General features: G+C 44.2%; 1 protein-coding gene across 1 annotated transcript; it reads left to right on the top strand.

The window, feature by feature from the left end:
- Positions 1-11: 11 nt before the first annotated feature.
- On the top strand, positions 12-23,668 carry LYRM9 (LYR motif containing 9). The gene is made up of 5 exons (XM_036395001.2): positions 12-477; positions 10,543-10,615; positions 21,663-21,804; positions 22,402-22,494; positions 23,519-23,668. Exons 2-5 carry the CDS (start codon positions 10,611-10,613, stop codon positions 23,534-23,536), a joined length of 258 nt encoding a protein of 85 aa, XP_036250894.1. The 5' UTR covers positions 12-477; positions 10,543-10,610; the 3' UTR covers positions 23,537-23,668.
- The last annotated feature ends 136 nt before the right edge of the window (positions 23,669-23,804 follow it).

Genomic DNA, 23,804 nt, shown 5'->3' with positions numbered 1-23,804 from the left:
TGCTGCGGGTCCCGCCGTGTCGCGCTGTCCTGGTGCCCTCCACTGCCCGGCCCCAGTGCCCGCCAGCGGCTCCTCTGTGCCCTCTTTGCTCCCGCCCGGGTCACGTTGCCCTCGTCTCTCGCTGGCTGCAGGCCGAGCCCGCTCCGTCCCGCCAGGGCCGGTCCCGCAGCACGGGCGGCCGACGGGGGCTGCCCGCGAAGGGTGTGAGGGTCTGTGGGGCTTTGGGGCCTGTTTTTCAGTCTCTAAGGACCGGAGAGCGGCGAATGCGGGGCGGGCAGCGGGGCCCCTGGGCTGTGGCAGCCCGTGGTGGCACCTTGTCACGCCGCGCGTGAGCTCCCCTTGGCAGGAAAGGGAATTAAAGCGCTAATGAGGGTGTAGATGCTCCCAGCAGCGCGGCCGTGGCCCACTGCCCGAGGCAGTCCCTGCGAGGCGCCCTTCAGTGTGCTCAGAACACGCTCAGGGTGTTCACACTGCGAGGTACGTGTTAACCAGGACCAAAATATTCTTTGGTTGTTCTAGTTCCCTCACGCTATGACTAGTTCCCTCACGCTATGAATCTGCATGCCTGGGGACTGCAGTGTCTTTGCGTAAGGCATCAGTGTTCCCTAAAACACAGGGGTGGGTAAAAACTCGACAGTTTTAACACCTTCCATTTTCTCATGTGAATATTAATCATATCTGATTAATAGTTTTACCTCAGAAAAACTCTCCCAGGTTACTGCAGCCTTTCCCATGGTGGTAGAGTTAAATTACCGTGAGGGTGATAAAAAGGTTCCTTCAAGTGACTGAACTGAGCAGTTCAGTTCAGGGATGAGGGGAGGGAACTGACAGCCTCTCCTTCGCTGCCCCTGGCTCCTGTCTGGGCAGAACAGAGCCCAGCAGAGCTGTGCCAGGACAGCTGCAGTGCTGAGGTGTTACCAGCAGGTCCCTGAAGGTGCAGTCCTGTCACCCGTCCTTTCTGTTTGTCTCTGAAAACTGCACAGCATCGGGCTCCTCTGCGGGGAGAGGGAGTGTAAACGTGACAGCCTGGTGTGATTCCCGAAACCTCAGTGCAAAATCTTTGCAAGAATGGGTTTGATACCTTGGGGATACTTTATAACAATGGGGTTTGGTATTTTTTGCCTGCTCTTTGAGAATGTAATCAAGAAAAGTCTTGCAGGACTGAAGATGGGTTCCTTTGTTAAAACTATCCCTGTTGCATTTGGAAATACGGTTACTACTAGTCCAGTCTGGAATTATATCAGAGTTTTGCTGTCGTATCACCATTTTAAAAATAGAGACTGCACTTAAGAAAAAAAAGCAAGCAAATTTTGGTTTACCGCCATTTTATATCACCTGTTGGAAGAAGAGACAGAGTACTTATTTAGAGCTCACATTTGTAGCTATCAGGTTGAGGTTTCTGTGGGAGCTGATAGCAAGCTGGGTCCAAATACAGCCCACCCCAAGGGTTCTCCTGCTTTCTGCTTCCCCTCGGGCTCTGGGGGGTGTGGTGTGGGGGAGAAGGAAGGAAGTGGGTACAAAAGGGCATAGGGCTGTGTTGGCAGGACTGGAAGGCTTTTAAAACTCTCCCACACATTTTCATTATGGACTTTTCTATTTCTTCTGCAAAACCTTTTCAAGTAGTAAAAGGGAGCAGTGGCCTAAAAATCCTTGTATGGGAAGCTGGGTTCTCAGTGTATTTGCAGGTCAGTGTCTTGGTGCCATTATTCAAGTCTGAGCACACAGTGTCACTTTAACTGTTCAGTTAAGTACTGTACTGGGTAAATAAGTGTCTTGCCTTAGAAGTAGCCTGAAAGTGTTGTTAGATGCTGTCATGGTGGTGGATTCTCAGCAGCAGCAGTGCAGGCTTTGCAGTCCTGGCACTGGCACGTGTTTCCTGACAGTCCTTGACCAGATCACTCCAAACCACACTCCCCAGCTTCCATCTGTAGAGTGTTGGTAAAATCTAGGAGCCAGTGCATTGATTTCAGATGCACTGAATGCTGCAGCCATGTTGTTGTGTGTGCCCTTGGCAGCTGCAGCAGCCCCGCTCAGTGAGGTGAAGCCTGCTGAGGGATGCCCTTATCTTGGTGCCCACATGGAGTTCTGTCAGGTGCCAGCGTTGGGTGGCCCACCCTGCCCAGTGTATCTGCCTTGCACACTGCCTTCATAAACGCTTTCAGCTGGTGTCCCTGGCCTCTGTCACACTGTGAAACTTAAGAGCTCTCCGTTCAACTGCTTTTAGGCTGTTCATGCTCTGAAAGTTAAGGAGGACAAGATCAAGTTGATTCATAGGGAACTAAGTAAGGAAAAAACAGAAGGGTAGTAAGGAAAACATGAAACCTGCCAAGTGCTCACCTAATAGACCCTTTGTTTCCTCAGCAGAGGTTTGTTACTGCGTGTAGAAGTCAATACTGTGCATCAGAAACACAGGGCTCACACTTGTTCATTTCTGAAAATCCACAGCTTCAAGTTTAGTCTTTTCTGACTCTTGAGAGATTTATTTTGCTCTGAGATTTGACACTTGGTTTGCAGGGGTATAATCTCTTTGACAGTGCTCTGCATACTGGCAAGGAATGGTAGACACTTTGTAATCAGCTAGTCCTGTTTCTTTAATGCTCCTCAGCAGTGTTTTAACCTTAAAATTCTATACAAAAGATTGTATCATCTTGAACAGTATAAAATGTAATTGTCCAGTTCCAGACATAACTTGTCAGCATTTTTTTCTTGTCCCACATGAACTAGCTGTGAAAACAGGACTTGAAATATTAGAATAAGTCTTTTGATCATGTGTTGTGTATGAATGTCCTTCAGCATTTAGGCACATAGGGGTTTTTGTGAACCTTTAATGCAGAAAAAAATAACATTAAGTGGAACAAAGCATAATAAAATGCACAGATTTGTCTCTGATCCACAAAAGGGGTGCTCTGAGCTGCACTATTGATAATTTATCATGTGGGTGTTTGACAAGCCCACACATACCCTGATATAACACTCTGCAGATACAGTCCTCAGTGTTCTGTAACACCCTGGCAATATTTAATTCATAAATCCTGATGCTGGAGCCCTTAAGGTGTCAGAGACATGGTGCTCATGCCTGTGAATCTGAGCAGGTTTGGTTAGTCAGATAAATACCACGCTCCAAATAAACTGTGATCCTAACTTGCCACAAAAGAAGCATATACACAAAATATCATGGGATTAAAATTGCTGTTAATCGAGTATGTTAGCCCTTTTCTTTGCAAGGAATAATCTTCCAGAGTTTTTGTCTTTAAAACCTTTTATCCATGAAACTGGAAAATAATAAACTCCTCCATTAATAAAATTCAGAGAGGAGCAGGGGAAGGAATATTTTGGTTTAGCTTTGATTGTGTATAAAGGTTTCTGTCTTAACTTTGGAAAGGATGGCAATATTCCTTCATCTAGGTGGAGGGCAGGATCTGCTTGTCTTGTGAATGAGGGACAAATCCTTGCCCTGCTTAGGGCAACATTTCAATAAGATAGAGGGAAAAGAATGGAGTAATCAACCGAGCAGGTGACCCACGGTGAGGCTGTCAGTCAGGCCAACAGGCAGGGTGACTCCTCAGAGCAGCACTGGGGAATGTGGCACTGCCTTGGACAGCATGAAGTGATGGCATGGTGCTTCCTGCAGCAGGGCAGCACGATGTGCCTGGGACGGGGTAGGGGACAGCTGCTGTGAGTGACAGATGGTGTCATCCAAGACTGAGCTTCTCCCTGATGGTGGATATCAGACTCTGCGGGGACTGTGTTGCCTCCCTGGCCCATCAGCCCCTCTGGCTCCTGCAGAGCAGTTGGTTGTGGTGGGATCACAGCCCTGCCCCAAGTCTGTCCAGTGTGCTCCATCTACAGACGTGATGGTCAAGACTGGCACTGCAGCTTGAAATCCTCCCTAAAATGTCACCTCCTAAACACTGAGCTTGTGCTCTGCAGAGCTTTCTAGCCAGAGTGTTTTGTTTAGAGAGTTCTGAAGGACTTACTGAGTTCTTTGCTGACTGCAGCATTTAAGCATGAACTTGGCTTTAACTGGGAATGCTCAGGGGCTTACAGTTGGTTTGTAATAATTAGTCATTTACAAACTTAAGCCTGATTGTTTAGTCCCTTCCTAAGCACCAGTTGCAGGAGGCAGAGGGGACATCTTTATCCCCTGCTGCTTTCTGGAGAAAGTGTCAGTTCTGTGGTTCTCTCTGTTCTATATTTCTTTGCACCAGAAATGACCCTGCTGCTCTTTGTCGACTGTGTTTCCTTTTATCCCTCTCCTGGCAGCTGCTCTTGCTCCATTCTGATGTTGGAACAGCAAATGAATTCCCTCTGAAGCAAATGTCAAGCCAGTAAAGATGTTGAAGCAGCAAGAAAATCGTCTCTGTCTCTGAAGACAGAATTGGAGACCTTTGTGAATGAGATGTTCTTAAAATAGCTCCACAGTGTGTTATCTATCCTAGAAGGTGCAGAATTGAAAGCATCACCACAAGGCACTTATCCTTGTGCGAGCAGCATCCCTAAATGATGGGTGTTGGAGAGGGGAGAGAAGCAGGCTACTTCCTTCTCCTCCTCTCCAGGCAAAAAATGATGCATGATTTTAATCTCTGTGTGATGGTACATTTATGTTTTTCCAAGAGTTGCGTCGCTGTTTGCTGCTTGTTTAAATATGTCACATGTTGATTGGCCTTGTTCTCCATGATCCACTGTTTCTGGAGTAAACTGGTAGCTGAAACAATGCCAAGCCACAAGTTGAGTAGAGGTGCTCTGAATTACCCTGTCTAAGGTTCAGAGTGGCTGTGGCCCCTGTGGAGAGCACAGATTCTCAGCTGGTGGGGTGTGCCACAGCCTGGATAGGCTGAACTCAGCATTGAGTCCCTTCATGCACTTCAGTTCCTGCCTCAATTCAAACCTGCTGTCCAAGGAAGATGGCAGCTTTGGAAATCTTCCCTTCCATGGGGCTTTGGAGTCACTGCTTCAGGTGATGGAAGCTCTGTCTCTGTGGTCAGACAGAAAAGAGGCATTGGTTGTACATGGAGAATTTGGTTCGTTTGGGAGCTCTTGCTGAGATTTTCCCCCCTCAGCTAGTTTGGGGTGTTTGATTCCCTGCCAGCCTCAGGAGAGCGGTGGGCCCAGCAGCAGGGATGGCGTGACCTGCTGGGCTGTGACATGCCATTGTCCCTGAGGACAGCGCAGGGCTCCACCTCCTGAAGTCCCACAACTTGATGAGCCAGTGCTCCACAGGTTGCAGGTACATTTTGAGCATTCATTGTTGTGTTGTTGCTTCATAATCCTGTCCTTGAAACCTGACGTTTTTAAGAAAGTTTATCTTGCATAAGTGCACTTGGGAACAAAAAATGGGGGCTGCACATGTGACATGCACATGAACTGTTGTTATTTTGTTTATCGAAAAAATTGTTGATGTAATTAATGGAATTGAGGGTTTGGGCAGTAAAATTAATCCAGAAAAAGTCTGATACAACCTTTTGCCAGAATCATGAATAGAATCTTCTACATGCCTGTGAATATCTGAATACTTCTATTTTTCTTCAACTTGGTGGAAGGGGAATTGATAAGTAAAAATACTAGATGCAAAAATTAAATCACTAATTGAAGAACAGGGCTTTTTATAGCAGTTTCATAATTATATTCATAACATAAGTTTAACTAGGAGAAATGTTAAAATTTTGACATCTTCAGTTTTTCATCTTTTGTGTGAAGGTGGGAATAATTAGCTGTACTCATACAAACATAATTTTCAGAGGTTTCTCAGTTGTCTTAAGACTCTTCATGTTTTTCCTAGTCCTGTTTTTTTGACATGATAATATCTCTTTAAGGGCTTTCTTTACCAGATCAATTCCTTTCCTACCAGGAGAACTAAAGCTTTTCAGCTGTCTGTCCAATTTATCCTCTGGACTAAATTTCTCATCTTGAGATAACCAGCAGCAATTCTCCCCTCAGGAGATTTGTATCAATTAGTTCTGCATCACTAATTCCTGTGGTATTGGGGGACCAGTGGGTCGTAAGGAAGCTGCTCTGTAAACAGTTATGGCTGTTGGGGGTTGGTCTTGACTTTTTTTGTTCGGAGGTCGTGGGTGCCATCGCTGGAGCTCTTGCTCGTGCTGGCCCTGTCCTTGCCGGCGAGGCCGGGCACTGCTTCACTGCAGAGGGCTGCAGGGCTGAACTGGGCTTTGCTGCCAGGTGGATTCAGGGGGTGTGAGCTCTGTGTGCTCTCTGGCTGCAGCAGTGGCCCATGGCCACCCCTGGTGTCACCTCACATGGCCAGGTGGCAGGTGGGAAGTCACTGCCACTGTTGATAATGGGAGGGGCAGATGCAGTCTGGCAGGAAACAGGTTAGTGTGCAGCTGGAATGCAAGCCAGGCTTCCCCTAATCCCTCCCTTAGCCACAGAAAGGTGGCTTTAATCTATTTGTTCTGTATTTGGTTGTTTTTTCAGCACTGATCTATCTGCAAATGCCATTGCACTGTTAGTCTGTTTCTATCCGTTTGCCATTAGCAGATGTGCCGGGACATGAGGCTGTTTGCAGTCACTCAAGTCTAATCCCAGCAATGCTGTAGGATCTTGGGAATTGCTCTGCATTTATACAGAAGTAAATGATGTATAATATGTCATTTTTAAGAACCTGCTACCAGCAATTTTAAGATTTTGTTAGACAGCTGATTTTCTTTTTGCTGATGTTTTAGACAAAACTAATTTGATAGGATTATTAGAGGAGGAAAATTAAAAGGACAGAATCATCCAGGAAGCTCATTAAAATGGAAACCCTGAAAAAACTGGGTAATTGGGCATTGATTCTGTCCTCCCCCTTCACTTTATGAGCAGTATTGTATTAAAAGTAACATGTCTGCAGGATGATGCTTCAACATCTGTTACTGCTGAAACAAAATGATTTGCTCGTTATTTCCTCTCTATATTCTCCCAACATCTGCATGTGTAGATCTATCCTGTATATTTTTATCCCATCTACCACAGCTCCTTTCCAGGGACAAGGCATCAAAGGGAACAGGATGCTCCCTGTGTTTGGAGGGGGATCCTGCACTGCCGCTGGCTTGCATTAGCTCTTGGGTGACTGGCTGTGAGATGAATCATGTGAGCGAGGAGCCAGGGCTGCTCAGGAAGGCCAGGCACAGGTTTGGTGCTCTGAGATGTCTTTATGTGGAACAAAGAAGTTCGCAGGCTGTCGGCTGTCTGGCTCCTGAAATATCACATTATGTGATTAAACCCATGCAAATAATTGTCCTTATTTTCTGTTCTCAGAATATTTGCAGGGAAATCACATTTTTTAAAAAGTATTTCGCTCTGAAGATGCTTGATAATTGTGCTGGGATTTAGATTTTTTTTTCTTTATAGGCTGATTCAATAAATTGATTCTAAATCTAGCTTGCTGAATGTTTGCTATTTTCAATCACTCTGGCTGTGATTATTATGATAGTAAGCAATACACTTTCTTTGGTGTAAGTTTTGGATATTTGCTAAAATATACATAGTTGCATGTGCCAATCTTAAAATTCAGTTTGTTTACAAGTGTGATAGTTTTCTTTCTCTTCAGTATATGTACTATGAAAAATACAATTGTATAAAGGTTCCTAGCAAGGAAATAGAAAAAGCTGGGATATAGATTTGAAATAATATGTGAAATATTTTCTGATCTCTAATAATTATGATGTTTGGTCTTCCTGACTTGAAAGTAAGCATGGGAAATTTAAGCATGATAAAGCACATGATTAAATCCATTCCTATCCAGCAAAATTCTTGAACTTGATTTGAAGCATGTGCATTAGTTATATTAATAACTCATAACTATTCCTTAAACCCAGCCAGTGTCAGACTGACTAAATATTAGAATTGCAAGGTAAATACTGCAGTAAATAAGATAAATATGGGTGCTGGCTTTGTCAGTGGTTTTGACTTCTACAGTCATTTTTATGGCACTTGAAATCAGAAAAGAATGGAAATTTCAACTAATTTTTTAATATGCTGAAATGTATTAAGTTACACAAAAGAATCTATATTATAGTAATCCTGCATATATACAGGGAAAGAGTACCCAGCGTGCATGGCAGATGGTTTCAAAGGAAATCCTCGAGAGCTAGGATTAAAAAGCAATTTTCAGCAAGTTTAAAATGGGTCTCCATATTTGGGTCACAGATATTAACTCTTTCATTGCAAACAAACGAGGGAGAAGCCTGGTCAGATTGTTATGAAATGTTGCTCCCAGTAGAAGCTGACCAGCTCGTGCTGGGGAGGAAAGGCGTGAGCAGGGCAGCTGATTCTGCCCCTGGGCCTGTTCTCACACCAGTGGGGAGCAGAGTTGGGGCATACAGAGACAGGGATGTAAGGCACTAAATGGGATTCATCATTCCATGAACAAACATTGGCAGCCCTCTGAAAAATAATGTGTGTGTGGCTTTGATCTTTGCCCACCGAAACAAACTGCCATAAAGACAAACGGATAAATAAGTTTTAGCATGCTAGAAACAGCGGATTTATACCTGTTTCAGTAAATTATTACCAATCACTTTATTAAAGTGGAAGGACTTGACAGATAGCATTTCTTTATTCCTTTTGGATATGGCGAGCATCTATGATACAGGATAAATAAGAAATTGAACAGCAATATTGTTGCTCCCTCATAGACAGGAATGAACACGGGCTCCCAAGCTTTGCTTGGAAGTATGTCTGTGCATGGAAAGTAAGCCTGTTTTTCTCAAACATGTTTTAGAGGCACACTAGAGTTTTATTATCTGCTTCTAGAGGTTATATAAAATCAACATTATCATGCAGCCATTGTTCCAGGCTGCAGCTGTTTGGAGGTGGCATATGAAGATGCAGGAATCTTGTCACCAATCTGATGCACAGAAGGGATTGAGTGCAAGTCAGCTTTCCACTGGAGGATCACAAGAAGGCACTGGGCTTTTAGTAGATAAAAATAGGGCAGCAAGTTGGAGATTATTGGCTTTAACTAACTTATACCAGTTAGTAACTGTGTCAGGAGTGTAATTCACATTTACATCAGCGCTCTTTACACACTTTGGCAGCACAAAGGAATCTCTAGTTTGACGTGAATTTTTCTTTAAAAGACACTTCCAAAGTGGAAATTCAAGTTAGACCCTAAGCACTGTTTATCGCTGAACAATGAAACAGAGCTACTGATACTGTTTTGTTGTGTTCCCAAAGCTCAGCTGGGTGTGTTTGAGTAGAATTGGAAAGCTTTCTGAGCCCAGGTGCTTGGTGCTCTGCTAAGTGAATTATGGAAGTAACTGCTGGTTTGAATATCAGCCTAAGGAGAAGTTAATTGTGTTGCTCTCTGGGTATTACATTGGCTATGAGTTAACAGAGGAGGACTGCGCTTCTCAAAGGGCGTGGTGAACGTCCTGGTGGGATCGTAACTGCAGGTGTATCTGCTAAGTGCTAATTAGCAATGTGTTCTGCAGCAGCTCAGCCAAGATCCTTAGCAGAGGTCCTCTGCTCTCACAAAGGAAAGTTTAGGTGATGGATGAAAATAAGGCAGCTTTTGGTGTTTAGTTCTTGTACCGCAGCTAGGAAGTGTCAGTGGACTCAGGATGAGCTTTTAAAGTTGAATCTGTTCTTCTGGGTTCTTGTTTCACATTGCCATTACAGTAAGTCTGCCTGTGAGCATCTAGATATGGCCTTCAGAGGGCAAATATAAGTGCTGACATTAGATACCAAAACTTGAACATCCCAAGCTGTTGTCAATCATCATATGTCACCAAGTTGTGCTACTATTAAATACTTGGGGGAAAAAATCATCTGTGGCAACAGCTGTCTTTGATCCATGTGTTTGTAAATGCGCTTGAGAGTTTTGCCTTAGATTTTTCAAAGACTCGTGTCTTTCAAAGGGAGGCAAAACACATCAGTTCAGAGTCTCTGTCGTTGTTATCTTCCAGGACTTTTGTTTTAAGTAGTTTTTGAAAATCTCTGTGACAGGATCTGAGATAAAACCTGATCCAGATGTCTTTGCATAGCCAGAGAAATCTGTTTGCTTGACTTCAACAAACTTAGGAGAGGTTCTAAATAAACAAATTAGTGTTGGCTTTCGAGAATGAGTTGCTTTGCTTTACTCACTGTACAGTCGTGTATTTGAGAAAAAGCAGTTTCTTGTGTGCCATCTGTTGTTGCCTGGGTCCAAAGCAGTTTTTTGTATGCAGAATACTGTAAAGTCATGGTACAGAGTTCTGAGTGTGAGAAACTGTGTCTCTTTAAAGGAGGTAAATGCTTTCTTACCTCCAGCAGCTCTTATCAGGAAATATTGAAGGGTCAGTTGTCCTCAGTTAGAATTTCTCTCTACTTAAATCTTTTTGTAGGGTATATTTTTTTAAGCTTTTCAGAGTAGATGACTGAAAGCAATAGCCTGTTCTTGTTAAAGCCATACATTCATGTCTGATGTAACTGGTCAGACAAAAGTGAAAGCTCCCATAGGGATAAATTGAGCTGTGGATGGGCTTCTCAGCACTTCTTTATTAATGGCACTTCAAGCAGCGAGTTGAAGAGAAACAGATAATGAAAATTGATCCTTCTCTGCAGGTCTCTTGCTTACTTTTGGACTTGGACAGGCCTAATCTGTGAAGATAATTAAAGTTCCTCTACTGTGGATGCTGTAAGTGAATTTTTCGTTGTGTGTCTTGTATCTGGTTGAGAATATGCACCTGAAGTATCAGCATTGACCAAAATATCATGTAGAGAGGCTAGAGGGCTGAAAAACCGTGTAAATGTTCTCCTTGGCAGTGACACAGGGTGGTGGCCCTGGCCATCAGCATGGCACTTGAGTTCCAGGTGCCATGATAACATAGTGGGACGCTTCCAATACCTTTTACTATTCAATAGACTTCTCCCAGAGGAGGCCTGCCCGCTTTAAAACCTGTCCCTGTGGCAGCAGAGTCCTTGGAGCATCTGGGACAATGCCCTCCCTAGAGCAGGGAATGGGCTGCAGCTGACACTGCAGGAAGGCACAGGATGTGCAGGAGGCTGGGAACAGAATGCCATGGCTTTGACCTTGTTGCAGCATCCCTTTGGGATCCATAGGGCACAGCTCTCTGTGGGTTAATTGTCACAAGTGGGGGAATGACACGTTTCTGATTTCTGAGAGAGTGTCTTTAAAACATCTGATGTTCTTCCACCAATGAAAGCATGCAAAGAGCTCTTCAGATCCCCATTTTCTCCCAAAGCTGTGGGAACAATTTTCTGCTTGTAGAACAAAGAAGTTGGAACAGATGACATGGCCAACATCTGCACCTGGCTCACGGAGGAAGCGAATACTTGGCATAGAAGCTGAGCTCCCTTCTGCCAAGAGAGCCGTGCCGATGCAGTTGTTCAGGGATGAAGATGGCAAAATGTCTTCTCCTTATTGACTCACCAAAGCAATTTTATTGGTCTGTCAGAGTAAAAAAATTCTTGGGAAGGAAAATATCTTTACTTTTAAATATCAGAGTTTAGTCAATGGTTAATCAAATGCTGTCTAACCAGCCCTGTTAAGATTTTGATGGTGTATCACTTCAGTTCCGATGGCAGACACATCACATATGGGTTGCCATTTTGATGGCTTTGAATGGTAATCTGACCCATAAAAACTGAAGCATAATATGCAAACTGATTTTTTTCTGGCCTGCCCTGTTCTTGGTGCCATCTGTGTTAGGATGGAAACGAGCCTGCTCAAAACGTGGGCTGCCGGTTTTGAGCTGATCACAGATGGGTTTGAAAGAATAGCCTTGTGTGCACAAGGAGAGGGAAGATGCTCCTGAGCAGGAAGTTTCACTTGAACCATATTATGTCTACTAAATCCTGTGGCCTGTGGAACAGCTACCAGACCTTTCCCTGAATTCTTCATATGGATTAAGTAAACTAAATTTACCTTCTAAATATCAAGAAAACCCCCACAACTTCTAAATATCACTCTTCTTCCACTACTGTGTTCTACTGCTGTCATCAATAATGGAGCAGAGTACAGAAAGCTGACATTACCTGACCCTGTCGGGTGTTTGCTATGCATCTGTTCAGCAAAACTGGACACAGAAAATTATTTCATGAGTTTTGTAGGTGAATTTTAATCTGTAGTGTGAATCCTGTTGAACTTACAGGATTCATGCTGCTGTTCCTGGATTTCTGTCTTTGACAATTAATTAAAGTCTGTGTTGTAAGTGAAGGTGAGCACCTGTCCTGAGTACCTCTGCTGTTTCATCTCAGATCAAAAATTCAGATATTTAAGTGCCTAATTCTTACTGTGGTCAATGAGATCTTGGTTTTCCTCTCATGTTGAGAGAGCCTGTGCTCTAAAGTTAGAGACTGACTGGCCTTGTCTTACGTGGAACCACAAGTGTCCTGGTACTATTTATAATCCAAAGAAACACATGAAATAATTTTCACTGGTTAGGAATATGGTGTACAGAACTCTGATTTCTGCTTTTACTCTCTTTAAATCAATGACATTGTTTGAGTGACCATTTCTTTGTCAGAAAGGAAGCCTGTAGAAGGCGGCACTCATTGATGAGTTTCATGGTCGTGACACACTTGAACATCCCTCTCAAGACATCTTGAAGCCTTTTATTTCCAGGCTAAATAAACACCAATTTCAGCAATGTCTCATCTACTCCCTTTAATTACTGCTGCTGAGAGAAAGTTTCTGCCAATGCAAATGTGCTATTTTGTCATGTCACATCAAATTGCATCAGCCTTATATTTAGGAACAAAAAGAGGGGGAGGCTGAGACAGGATGTGGCTACAAATGGAACCAAAGGGTTTTCTTAAATACAGGCTGAAAATAGACAATCGAGGCAGTGATGCTTTTTCAAGCAAAAATCCATGAAAGGGAAAATGAAGGCTGTGACGGCAGAGCAGGGCTGGGGGCGGGCAGAGGGAGTTCTGGGGAGGCGGGTGCTGGCAGGGAGGGGCTGCTGAGCTCCTGCCTCACGCACACACCCCTGTGTGTCAGATAGAGGGGCACCAGGTGCACCTGGGCTGTGTGAGCCCACAGCTCGCTCCTGTGTGCTGGCTGCACAGGGAGAGCTGTGCTCCCCTCCAGCCTGTGCCTGCCCTTTCCCCAGGATGTGTCCCCATGCAGCAATAACAGCTCTCCAAATGAAAGAGATTGTAGGAAAGAGGCAGAGACAAAGTTTGAGTGGCTGTCCAGATAAGTGTTGGGGCCTTTTAAAAATCCCTCACACCACTTTAAAATGTGGTGTCTCTACAGAAATAATATTTTTTAAAACTTGTTCTTTAGAAAACATTAGCATCTTCCCCATGGAAAACGCTTTTTGCCCCCTTAGTATTGGGCACAAAAGGATCTGTTGAAATCAAATACATAAATTATGGATGTAATGGAGCTTGCTTTGAACTGATGAGTCTGATCAGAGCCTGGTGGCAATTAAATCGAGCTCTGAAAGATCAGCTGTGTTTGAGAACCAGCAGAACTCAGGGAGGAAGTGATCTGGGGGCGTGTGAGCAGCACCTACTTAGCAAATTGGAAAAATATTATTCATTTCTTACATCTAAGCACTTGGAAACTCTCCTCAGAAGGAATTGGTGATGATAGAGGTAATATTTTTATTCTTGTCACCAAGGATAATAAAAATGCAGTAGAAGCTTGGAAACTTGTGTATTTACAGCATTGTGACAGGGGTAAGTCAAGCAGCATTTCAGGCTGAAGCCAGAGAGCAAAGGCACCCAGGTCTCCTTGGCTGGATTTCACTGGTGCTGCAGGACTGTAAAACGTTCAATAGAGTGATGCTGCCAGTTGTTAAATTCCTTACAACAGGCAGGGACTACCCGTAGTGCTACATCCGTGCACACAGTGCCCCTGGAGGGGAAGAAAGCAGGGAAAGTTCACCTGGGGCTTTCCAGCCCCACCTGCAGCGTGTGGGGTCTGTGCCGGGCTGCACGGGACAGGGACAGCCCTGGGGCTGTGTCACAGGACAGGGACAGCCCTGGGGCTGTGTCCTGCTGGGGTGCCTGGGGCTGTGTCCTGCCCGGCTGCAGTGGGACAGGGACAGCCCTGGGGCTGTGTCACGGGACAGGGACAGCCCTGGGGCTGTGTCACGGGACAGGGACAGCCCTGGGGCTCTGTCCTGCTGGGCTGCACGGGGACAGGGACAGCCCTGGGGCTGTGTCACAGGACAGGGACAGCCCTGGGGCTGTGTCCTGCCCGGCTGCAGTGGGACAGGGACAGCCCTGGGGCTGTGTCACAGGACGGGGACAGCCCTGGGGCTCTGTCCTGCCCGGCTGCAGTGGGACAGGGACAGCCCTGGGGCTGTGTCACGGGACAGGGACAGCCCTGGGGCTCTGTCCTGCCCGGCTGCTCTGCCCTGGCTGGGCTCGGGGCTGAAGGCTCTGTGTGACCCTGAAACAGGCCAGGGGTGCTCCCGCAGGCTGAGGCAGCTGGGCACACGCCTGGGACGTTCTGGTGCTGCTTCCAGCGATAATTGGCGTAGAAATCTTTGTATTTCATTGTCATTTAACCCACCTCCCAAGACTTAGCCACATCTGATTTTTGCTTCCACTGACATTTTCTTTTCTTTTTAATCACATAAGCATTAAAAAACCGTCAGTAAAAATGTGTGTATTTTCATAGCAGGGAAGGCATTTCTGTAATACTATTTCATACCAAATCACAGAAATATTAAATGGGGGAGGAAAAAGATAGATGTTTGGTTTTTATAGCTGAGGTTCTTTTGTTTTGAACTGAATAAGTCTGAAAATACTAGATAAAAACTGCAGATCAAATGAAAAGACTCCATAAGCAGCATCCTCCAGATTGTTCCTCAAAAAAACACCCAACTGACAACAGTACAACAGAAAAGTGTTCTTAATTAACATCTTCAGTTAAAGGAGAAGCATTGTGGATCTCTTAAATGTATTATTAAATCTTCATTGTTTAGGTAATTGGATGGGGACAGACACTTGTGCTGAGTGCTATGTCAAATTCGTCAGGGCCTGCTGTAATTCTAGTGCACTTGCTGGATTTCACAGCTATTTGTCTGGGTACGGGGGTAATTTGGAGGGTTGAGTGAAGCCAGATGACTGTAATGAACTAATTTTGTGTCTTTGACTCAGTTTGGGGGGAAAAAAAATATGCTATTAATAGGGTATTTTGTATTGTTAGGACTTCTGTTCTTCGTGTCTCTCAAAGTTTCTCTGGGTCGCTGTCTTTGCTTCATCACCAATAATTATATCAAATTAATTCAGCATAATTGAGTTAATTATTAGCACTGGAGGTTACCACCAGGACTTTGATTGAACCAAAGCTTTTATCCCCCTTTTCCTGAGGTTTCACCAAATGTAAACAGACCAGAATCATGGATGAAACCTAAGGCAGCTCCATTTCCATCAAATGCTTTTGCCACTCAGAATTGTCCTGCCATGCTCATTCACTCAGATGAGTATTGATAAATGGAAAGGGAAAAGAGTTCTCTCTCACCCCCTTCATCTCTGCCAGAGCTCTAAATTAGTGCAGTTACTCAATAGAGCTCTAAATTAGTGTGGTTACTCAATAGAGGTGGTGTGTTGTGTGTGATCAGTGAAGAGCAAGCCCTGTACCACCGAGAGCAAATGTCCTGGGGGGTTCTGGGGGATGTCTGTACTCGTGAGAGCTTCTCACTGCCCACATCTTCCTTTTCCTCAGATTGCCTTTGAGCTAGACTAGGCCTTGGAGAATGACAATGAAGTTTTGGGGAAACTTGAGCTGTGGCTTTAAGAGCTCAGAAGTGTCCCAAAGACATGGCAGGATCTGCCCCTGATTAGCTGTTGGTATGGAAACAATCCCTGATTAGTGAGCTGGGCCAATCCCCCTAAGAGGCTAAAGGCTCCCAGACTTACATGTCCTGCAATACTGCTGCTTATAAACACTGCTCCAGGAACGTGGATTTTGCTCAGGATGTGGTGGGTCAAATTCATCCCTGGTTTAATTCCACCACAGACAGGGTTTATGCCAGGAAAGGGGTTGGCTCGGATTATTACTGTGATTGAGAGTGAAGGATTGGCAGATGCTAAATTTCAGCAGGTGTGGATTTGGAATAATAGACATTGAGTTGTTCCTGACACTGCTGTGAAGGATAATGTGGGCTGGGAAGGACGACTCCAGGATGAGGTGTAGATCCCAGGGCAGGGCACAGGCCCCATTGTCACCATCCAGGGACTATGTGCACAGCCAGGGCTGGAAGGGGAGTGCTGGGGGGAGCAGGAAAAGGAGAGGGCACACTGCACAGGCTTTATTCAGCTTGTAACCTGAGCGGGATGTTTGCAACTCTTGTACTTTCCTAAGAAGAGCTCTTTCTGCACTGACAGCTCCTTGATTTACTGTCTTGACTTTTCCTTGAAAAAATTATAAAGTTGAATTGCATGAGCAAACTAAGCATGTGTTAAAGGATAATGGTAAAATAAACTTTAACCAATTTCAGTCCTTCCTGAACATTGAGAAGCCACTAAAAAACCTTATGTGAGACTTACTATTCTTCCCATGCTTGTCTGAGCCATAGTCCATAGAGTTAATGTGGTCATTAATCTGACAGCACGGTTTTGCCCTTCAAAGGCACTTCCATGCCTTATGCTGCCAGCTGGGTATCTGTCTGTCAAGAACAGTTGTGGCAGCTTATTTGGTGCGCAGTTGGATGTTTCAGAAGGTGATACAACCTCAGCCAGAAAGCTGTTGCACTAACTGCCATGAAGTAGTTGGGAGAATCACAATTGCTGAACTGGAACTAAGCATTGGATCATTTCAAAACAGAATCTTTACAAGAAAGGAACAAACAGGCGGTTTTGGCTTAAAGTTGATAACTCAATTCCTATTCAAGCATGATCCCAGAGGTAAATATGTACAGATTTGGCCACTGTGAACAAAATTAATTTTGTTCAGTTGAACTGAGCAATTCAGAGCTGAGAAGAAAAAGTTCTTTTGAGACTGTGCCTTTCAGAATTTCCCTTAAGCCAGGAGAATAATTTTCAGGAGAAAAAAGTGGAGAAGTTTGAATTGCACCTAAACCAGGAAGGTTCCTGTCCTCACTAGTGAGTATGCACCAAAGAATGTTACTCTAATTAGTCTGATCATGCTTATTAATTATACAGAACAAGGTAATCTGGCCTCAGCATGGGCAGCATGTTTCCTCATTGGTGTAGGATTACAAAAGCCTGCGTGTTTTATTTGCAGTATTGCATGTCTGTGCTGTATGATACCAAACCAGGCTGTAAGGTAAGGCATCTGCCCTGTGGCTTTGGTTAATTTATACAAGTAGTCATTATGCCCAGCTCTAGCACTCTCTGTCATTCTCAAGTTTTATCAATTACAATTCTATATTTTGTATTTATATTATAGTTATAATTTATTATGTTTTATATTTTTAAACTGGTGACATTGTTGAATAGCATTAGGCCAGGTCCTGATGCTGTAGAACTGCATGAAGGGTGTCCAAGCAGTGGTGATTCCTTGTCAACAAAGAGATCTTCAGGATGTGTCATTTTCCAGTTCTTAACTCTTTGTGTGCTCTACAAATGTTGTGTAAAGCAAACTTTACACCGCAGGGCTGTGCCCCCCAAATTGTTCTGCAGAGCCACCTGACATTGCTTCTGCCTCGTGCATAATCAAAGCATAAAGGGCAGAGGAGCAGAAATAGCAGTGGACAGGCCTGGCTGCCATCACTCATGCAGGGGACTGTGCAGCTCATGTTTAGAAAGGACAAAGCCCCAACAATGGCCAGCCCCGGCTCGTCAGAAGCGATCACATCAGAGGCACGACCTCAATGAGAGCCAGCGAGACGTGGCTGCTGGAAGTGACTGCAGCATTGTCCGTGCTCACCCACACGGCAGGGCTGGGGCTGCAGGGCTGGGGCTGCAGGGCTGGGGCTGCAGGGAGCTGGGGCTGCAGGGCTGGGGCTGCAGGGAGCTGGGGCTGCAGGGCTGCAGGGAGCTGGGGCTGCAGAGCTGGGGCTGCAGGGCACTGGGGCTGCAGGGAGCTGGGGCTGCAGGGAGCTGGGGCTGCAGGGAGCTGGGGCTGCAGGGCTGGGGCTGCAGGGCGCTGGGGCTCTCAGTGCCTGTGAGCAGGCAGGGACGCATGGACAGACAGACCTTGGCTGCTTTGCCTGGGGCAGCAGAGCCCCTCACACTGCCCTGGACGTGCCAGGCACTCCCGTGACCCACTGGGCACTGAGGGGAGGTGTGCCAGTGTCATGGGCAGCTGTGGCCCAGCGTGGGGAGTTCTGCCCTGCAGGCACTCGGGGCTGGACTCACAGGCCTGAATCTGGGAAACCTGCAAGGGAGGACAGATGTGACCAAGGAGGAAGAACCTTCTGGGTAGCAGCAGTTCACTTGGGTGCCTTCTTGGACTGATGTCACAACATGAACTAAGATGTTTTGTGGTTAAAGAGGTTTCAAAAGGCTTCAAATTTCTTGGTTATTTTGGCATTCTTATTTTTCCTGAGATCATTAAATTTGACGAGGATGGGGAATCATAAATTCCTGAGTTAAGACTTCTGAGGGTGTAATACTTCAAGTAGTAAAACACATCTCTAGCCTGTATACTGGGGAAAGAGAGGGCTGAGCAGGAAGGAGGAGCCAACCTGTAAACAGCAATAGCTCAGGTAACTCTTGCAGTCCTTTAATTAACACTTCTAGTCTCTGGAGCCCAGCTTTGGTGGCTGTTTAACTAGTTTGGAGGGATTGGGATCATGACTGTTGAACTGTGGGGATTTTCTTGAAAAACACTCACAATAGCAGGAAAAAAAGGTAAACTGAAAGCAGTGGCATAGTGTCATCTTAGCTTCATCAGGGTTCTGCTGTGCACGGGGTCAATTGCCAAACCTGCTAATGCAGAGTGAAGATTAATTGGCTTTGGTCAGCCTTTGCTTCACCATCTGAATATCATTATCAGGAATATAAATGATTATGCAATGCAGAGAAATGCCACAATAGTCTCACTGTCTCCTTTTATACTTGTCTCTTTGTGAACAGGGCTTTATCTAAATGCAAATGTGATTTCAGCCTTCTGATTAGGACATTATATAGTCATCCATTCCAGAAAAGCACAATTAGCGGATTATTTTACTTCTGACTCAACAGTTCTTGGTGTAGATAGTTTGTTTGTTGTGCTGTGCACGATATTTAAGTTATCAGAGGGAGATTTACATTATTAGTCAGGATCATAGCCAGATTTTATGAGGTTGAGGTTTTTGTGTGGCAGATAAAACTGGTAACATTTGTGGGATTGGAGGGGAGATGTTTTCAGAACAAAAGGCAACAGTGCAGATTCTTAATGTGCTGCATTGTCCTCTTTGTGCCGAGGAAGGGGCAAATCACAGCAGAGGCTGTGCAGATTCTCCAGTGCGTCAGGGTGCACGGAGCAGAGGGTAGCATTACCTGTTGTCAGGGTCTAGTCCCTGTTGAGGTGTGCTTGTACAGGGCACCAGCATCTTAGAACTCAACAATGGGCAGCTCATGAGATTATTTATTATTAAACAGCCACTTTAAAAACAGCTGTGAAGTTTTCCATGTGCTGTGATAGATTTCCAGTGAAGTTTTCACTGGATGAAGTTACATCCTAAGAAAAACACAGATCTTTTGTGATAAACTTCCCTGTGAAGCTTGCCCATATCACAGCATTTGAAGCATTTTTGGAGCTGTGAATCTGTCAGAACTCAGGTGGTTTGGTTTTTTAATTTGAGTATGAGAGCCCCATAGGAATTTAAGTTTGATAATAGATGGGGTGAAGATTTCCATCTTCAAACCTTTTAGAAAGTCCAGTGTTTATGAAAGGCGAAGGATGAAAAAAATTCATCCGTGCAAATGTATTTGTCACACAGTTTGAATTCAACAGCTCATCATTTTCCTATGAAAAATTACTGCAGTGGAAAATTCCTAATTATCTATGGTGAAACATTTTCAATTCCATTGATCAGCTTCATCTTTCCATATCCATATGTTTCCATGACTGGTTCCTTCCTCTCTCCCAGAGCTGCTTTTCTGTGTGCTGGAGCAAGCTGCCCTGGACAGTCCCAGCACATGAGGGATCTTTGCATTTGTGACAGGAAATCTATTGCACCACTTAGGTTTAATTAGAGCACAGTGACATATGATGAGTTTACACTTCAAAGCCTAGAAACAACTTCACAAATTGGCTCTAGTCCCAAAGTGTATTTTGGGATCTGTATTGAATTTTGGGATGTTTCACTGTATTAAGTGGGAATATGTGAAATGCAGGGTTGAGTTCTTAGGGTCAGTGGAATTATACAAATTCTTACCAGCCAAGAATATACACCCAAATACACGCACAAAAAACGCGTGTAAAGTTAAATTTGGGTACAGATCAATTTGAATCCAACTACATATTCCAGTTTTCTGTTTTGGATGATAAAAACTTCTCTCTCGTGGAGAGAAGGGCAGGGAATAATTCAGTCTATGTTAGGAGTCACATTTTGGAGTTGCTTGTCTTTCTGCTGCTTGAAGGGAAATCAGGGATCTCTCAGCTGACTGTTGGGCGTGTAATCACCTCCCCTACTTGAATGCCAAAGTGAAATTAATCCAAACCAAAAATGCATGGAGTTGATGCCCAGCATAGGTTTCACTGCAAAGGGAAAAGGATATTTTACAGAGAAAAACATTGGAAGAAAACAAGAGAGGAATGTGTTGAAACTTGGCGGTATTTGGATCCCATTATGATGGGCATTTATAGGTGCACAGGGAGGAGATTTTCCCCACTGCAAAAAGATTTAGTCTGTGCAAATATACAGCCAGGCATGTAATAGCTGTCGTGGTGTACTCTGAAATACATTTGGCTAAAGGACTTAAATTACTTACGAAAGAGGAAAAAATTATTTCAAATAATGAGTAGGTATCATAATGGGTGCTAAAACAATGGCATGCACCTACTTCATTATTCAGTTGTTTATTTATTATCTCTATTCTTAAGAGTAATGATGTAAAAAGTGCCTTTTTCCAAATGTTAATTTAGTTCTTTGCAGATGGCAACCATCTGTTAAATGACAAGGCATTTACAGTCTTTGATTAGCACTTTATAGGACTTGGATGGACTTACTGTTACGACATGTAAATATAGTTATGGAAGTGAAACTTGGTAAATTTGTTCTTTTCCTGTTGCTATTACCAATACATGTAAAATCTCAAACCTAACAATGTTTCTTTCTGTCTTCTCCTATGTTTATCTGTGTTGTTTCCATCTGAAGCCTTGAAATTCTTGACAGAATGACAAAATAGGAAATATTGTTAAATTCCAGCACCATTTGTAGCCATTATGAGCATCCTCATTCTAAAAAGACACCATGTGGATGAACTCCTGGGGACAAGGAAGGCCCTGGAAGTTTGAAGGACTTGAAGGAGCCTGGCTGTGGGCTGTGATACAGGTTTGGGTACTCGCCGAAAGTCACCCTGGCAGTCTTTGTAAAGCACCGTGGCTCACGTGGCTGTTCCCATCACCGAGTGATCCTCTGGAGCGAGCTCTGCACTTCGTGCTTTACTCCCTTGAGCAGTGACAGCCAGCCCCCGTCTGTCCATAACCTCAGCAAGTTCTCATTCATTTCCTGTTGGGGTTTATTCTAAAGTTTTGCAGGTTCTGCTGCCGAGCCTCAGTCTGCCGGGCCTGTTCTCGTTGTCGGTTTATTTCCGTGCTGTCGGTGACACTCACGGTGTCGTGCTTCGTTCTCCGCGTGTTGCAGAGCCGCGGGCCCGGCCATGTCGCCGCTGCCGGAGGCGGAGCTGGTGCGCAGCTCGGTGCAGCTGTACCGGTACCTGCTGCGCTGCTGCCGCCGCCTGCCGCCGGGGCCCATCCGGCAGCACTACCGCCACGCCATCCGCCAGGTGCGTCCCGGCTCTTCTGCCGCCGAGCCAACAGACAGGGCCCCGTGCGGCCGGGAGACCTGAGTGCATCTCAGGGGTGTAGTGGGAGCGAGTGAGGGACTGGTTCTTTTTTGGTTGCTTTGAATCTGAAACCTATTTTTCTTGGCTCTCATGTCTAATTCTTGTGCTAGTCAAGAGAGTGAACGGTCATTACTTACTCCATAAACACATAATTTATGGTGAAGCCTACTGGTTGCATGTCAGTCATTTATATATCCCTCTCCCCACTGGGGTAAATCTCATCTGGCTGTTCATATTCTATACTTCATATGGAGGTAATTTCATGCCTTTGATCATACTTGTTGTCCTCTTTCTAGTTTTAACATACCAGACAATTTCAGTTGTTCTGAATTGAAGTTCTCTGGGGTTTTTGTTGTTGATGTATGAAAGGAGTAGAATACTTAACAGAAAATTCCATACGGCCAGGTGTTACAATGTGTAGTTTTACCTTTTTAGACCATCAGTTTATTTGCAACAAATATTTTTCTGAGATTTCAATGCTATCTTTATTTTGACAACTGTTGTGTTGACAAGTCAATGACACTTGGAATGTTGCAGAGTTTCAAAGTCCATGCTGATGAAGACGATCCTGTGCGAATCCAGCAGATCATTAAAAGAGCCATTGAGGATGCTGACTGGGTGATGAATAAAGTAAGTGCTTGGAATTGTCTGCATTTTGGTTTCAGAACAAAGAAGAAAACATTGGAAAGCAAGTTCTGAATAGCGAATTGTTGTCCTGGATGTTGAAGTGTCTGGGTGAAAGGAAATACCCAGCCAGGAGGGATCTGTGATTTGTGATTGATGCTTTTTGTCTGAAAATTCTCTTAGCATAAACTAATGGTGGGTTTTTTTCAGAACCAGTAACAATTTAGGTTGGTCTCTGTGTAAGTCTTTGTTTCCATGTAGAATTCTATTAATTATCAGCAGTGGTGGCTAGTATCACTGTTGTAGGAGAAAAAACTAAAATACAGCATTTTGCAAGCCATATCTTGCTATGCATCATCTGCTTTACTAACAGCATCTATCCTCAGACAATTTACATGAACTTCCAGAACTACTGTTGCTTTTCCTCAGACCTTGCCCATGGCTGCAGAGATCAGGGATGGACCACACAGTGGCAACGCTGTGGTGCTGGGCTCCCCTGTGCACAGTTGTCACCCAGCGGTTCTGCCCCTGTGCTGTCAGACTGGTTTCTCAGATGAAGGAATGAGAATGGTTTCCATTAGACAGCTGAGAATCACCTGTGCTTCCTGGGATTTCAGTCTGGCTGGGGAGTGTGATACCTTAACACGGTGTATAATGAAACAAGTCAAAAGTTCAACTTTCTCTCTAAATATCTGTGATTTAATTTACTAAGTGACTGTTAAGTCCTTCTCTCTGCCAGTCCATGAAATCCAAATGAGAATTGTTACAGAGCAAACACAGATTAATCCCAGATTATGATATTTTAGCAGTAACCAAATCCCAGCAGGTACAATTTAGTCAATAACTGTGCCTGATTTATTGTTTTATACTGCAAAGAGAAAGCCTACCAAATTTCAATCTAACCTAAAGAAAATGGACATAAATTTATGTGGATCATGAAGAAGAGTTGTAAATCCTTGTTGGTATGAACTTTTACTTAGTTATGTGCCTTTTCCCACAAAAAAAAATCTTTTTTTTTTTTTTTTTTCAGTATAAAGACCAGAAATAGAAGAGGAAGGATGAAACCAGGGAGGACATTGGTAAACATCCTTAGAGGACTTGCAGTCAAGCGCAGTATTATATTAGAATTATTGCCTGAAGTTTTGTCTTGGATAATATAAATACAATAATTTATATTTCACTGGGATGTCATGAAGCTAAATTAATATTTCTGAAGAAATTTAATTTTGTAAATTGCTTTGTATAATCACGTACTTCTAAGTTAAATCCCAAGCTTGCCTAACATTTGAGTAACTTATTCCATTATACTGTTAGGC

The sequence above is a fragment of the Molothrus ater genome, chromosome 21, assembly GCF_012460135.2.
Source record: "Molothrus ater isolate BHLD 08-10-18 breed brown headed cowbird chromosome 21, BPBGC_Mater_1.1, whole genome shotgun sequence".
Lineage (NCBI taxonomy): Eukaryota > Metazoa > Chordata > Aves > Passeriformes > Icteridae > Molothrus > Molothrus ater.
The sequence above is the reverse complement of the archived record's forward strand: the minus strand, read 5'-3'. Positions and strand labels throughout refer to the sequence as shown.

What these genes read in the sequence shown, in the direction of transcription:
- LYRM9 (XM_036395001.2), top strand. An exon ending in ACCGCCACGCCATCCGCCAG is followed by an intron (nt 21,805 to 22,401) that starts GTGCGTCCCGGC and finishes GGAATGTTGCAG; the next exon opens with AGTTTCAAAGTCCATGCTGA.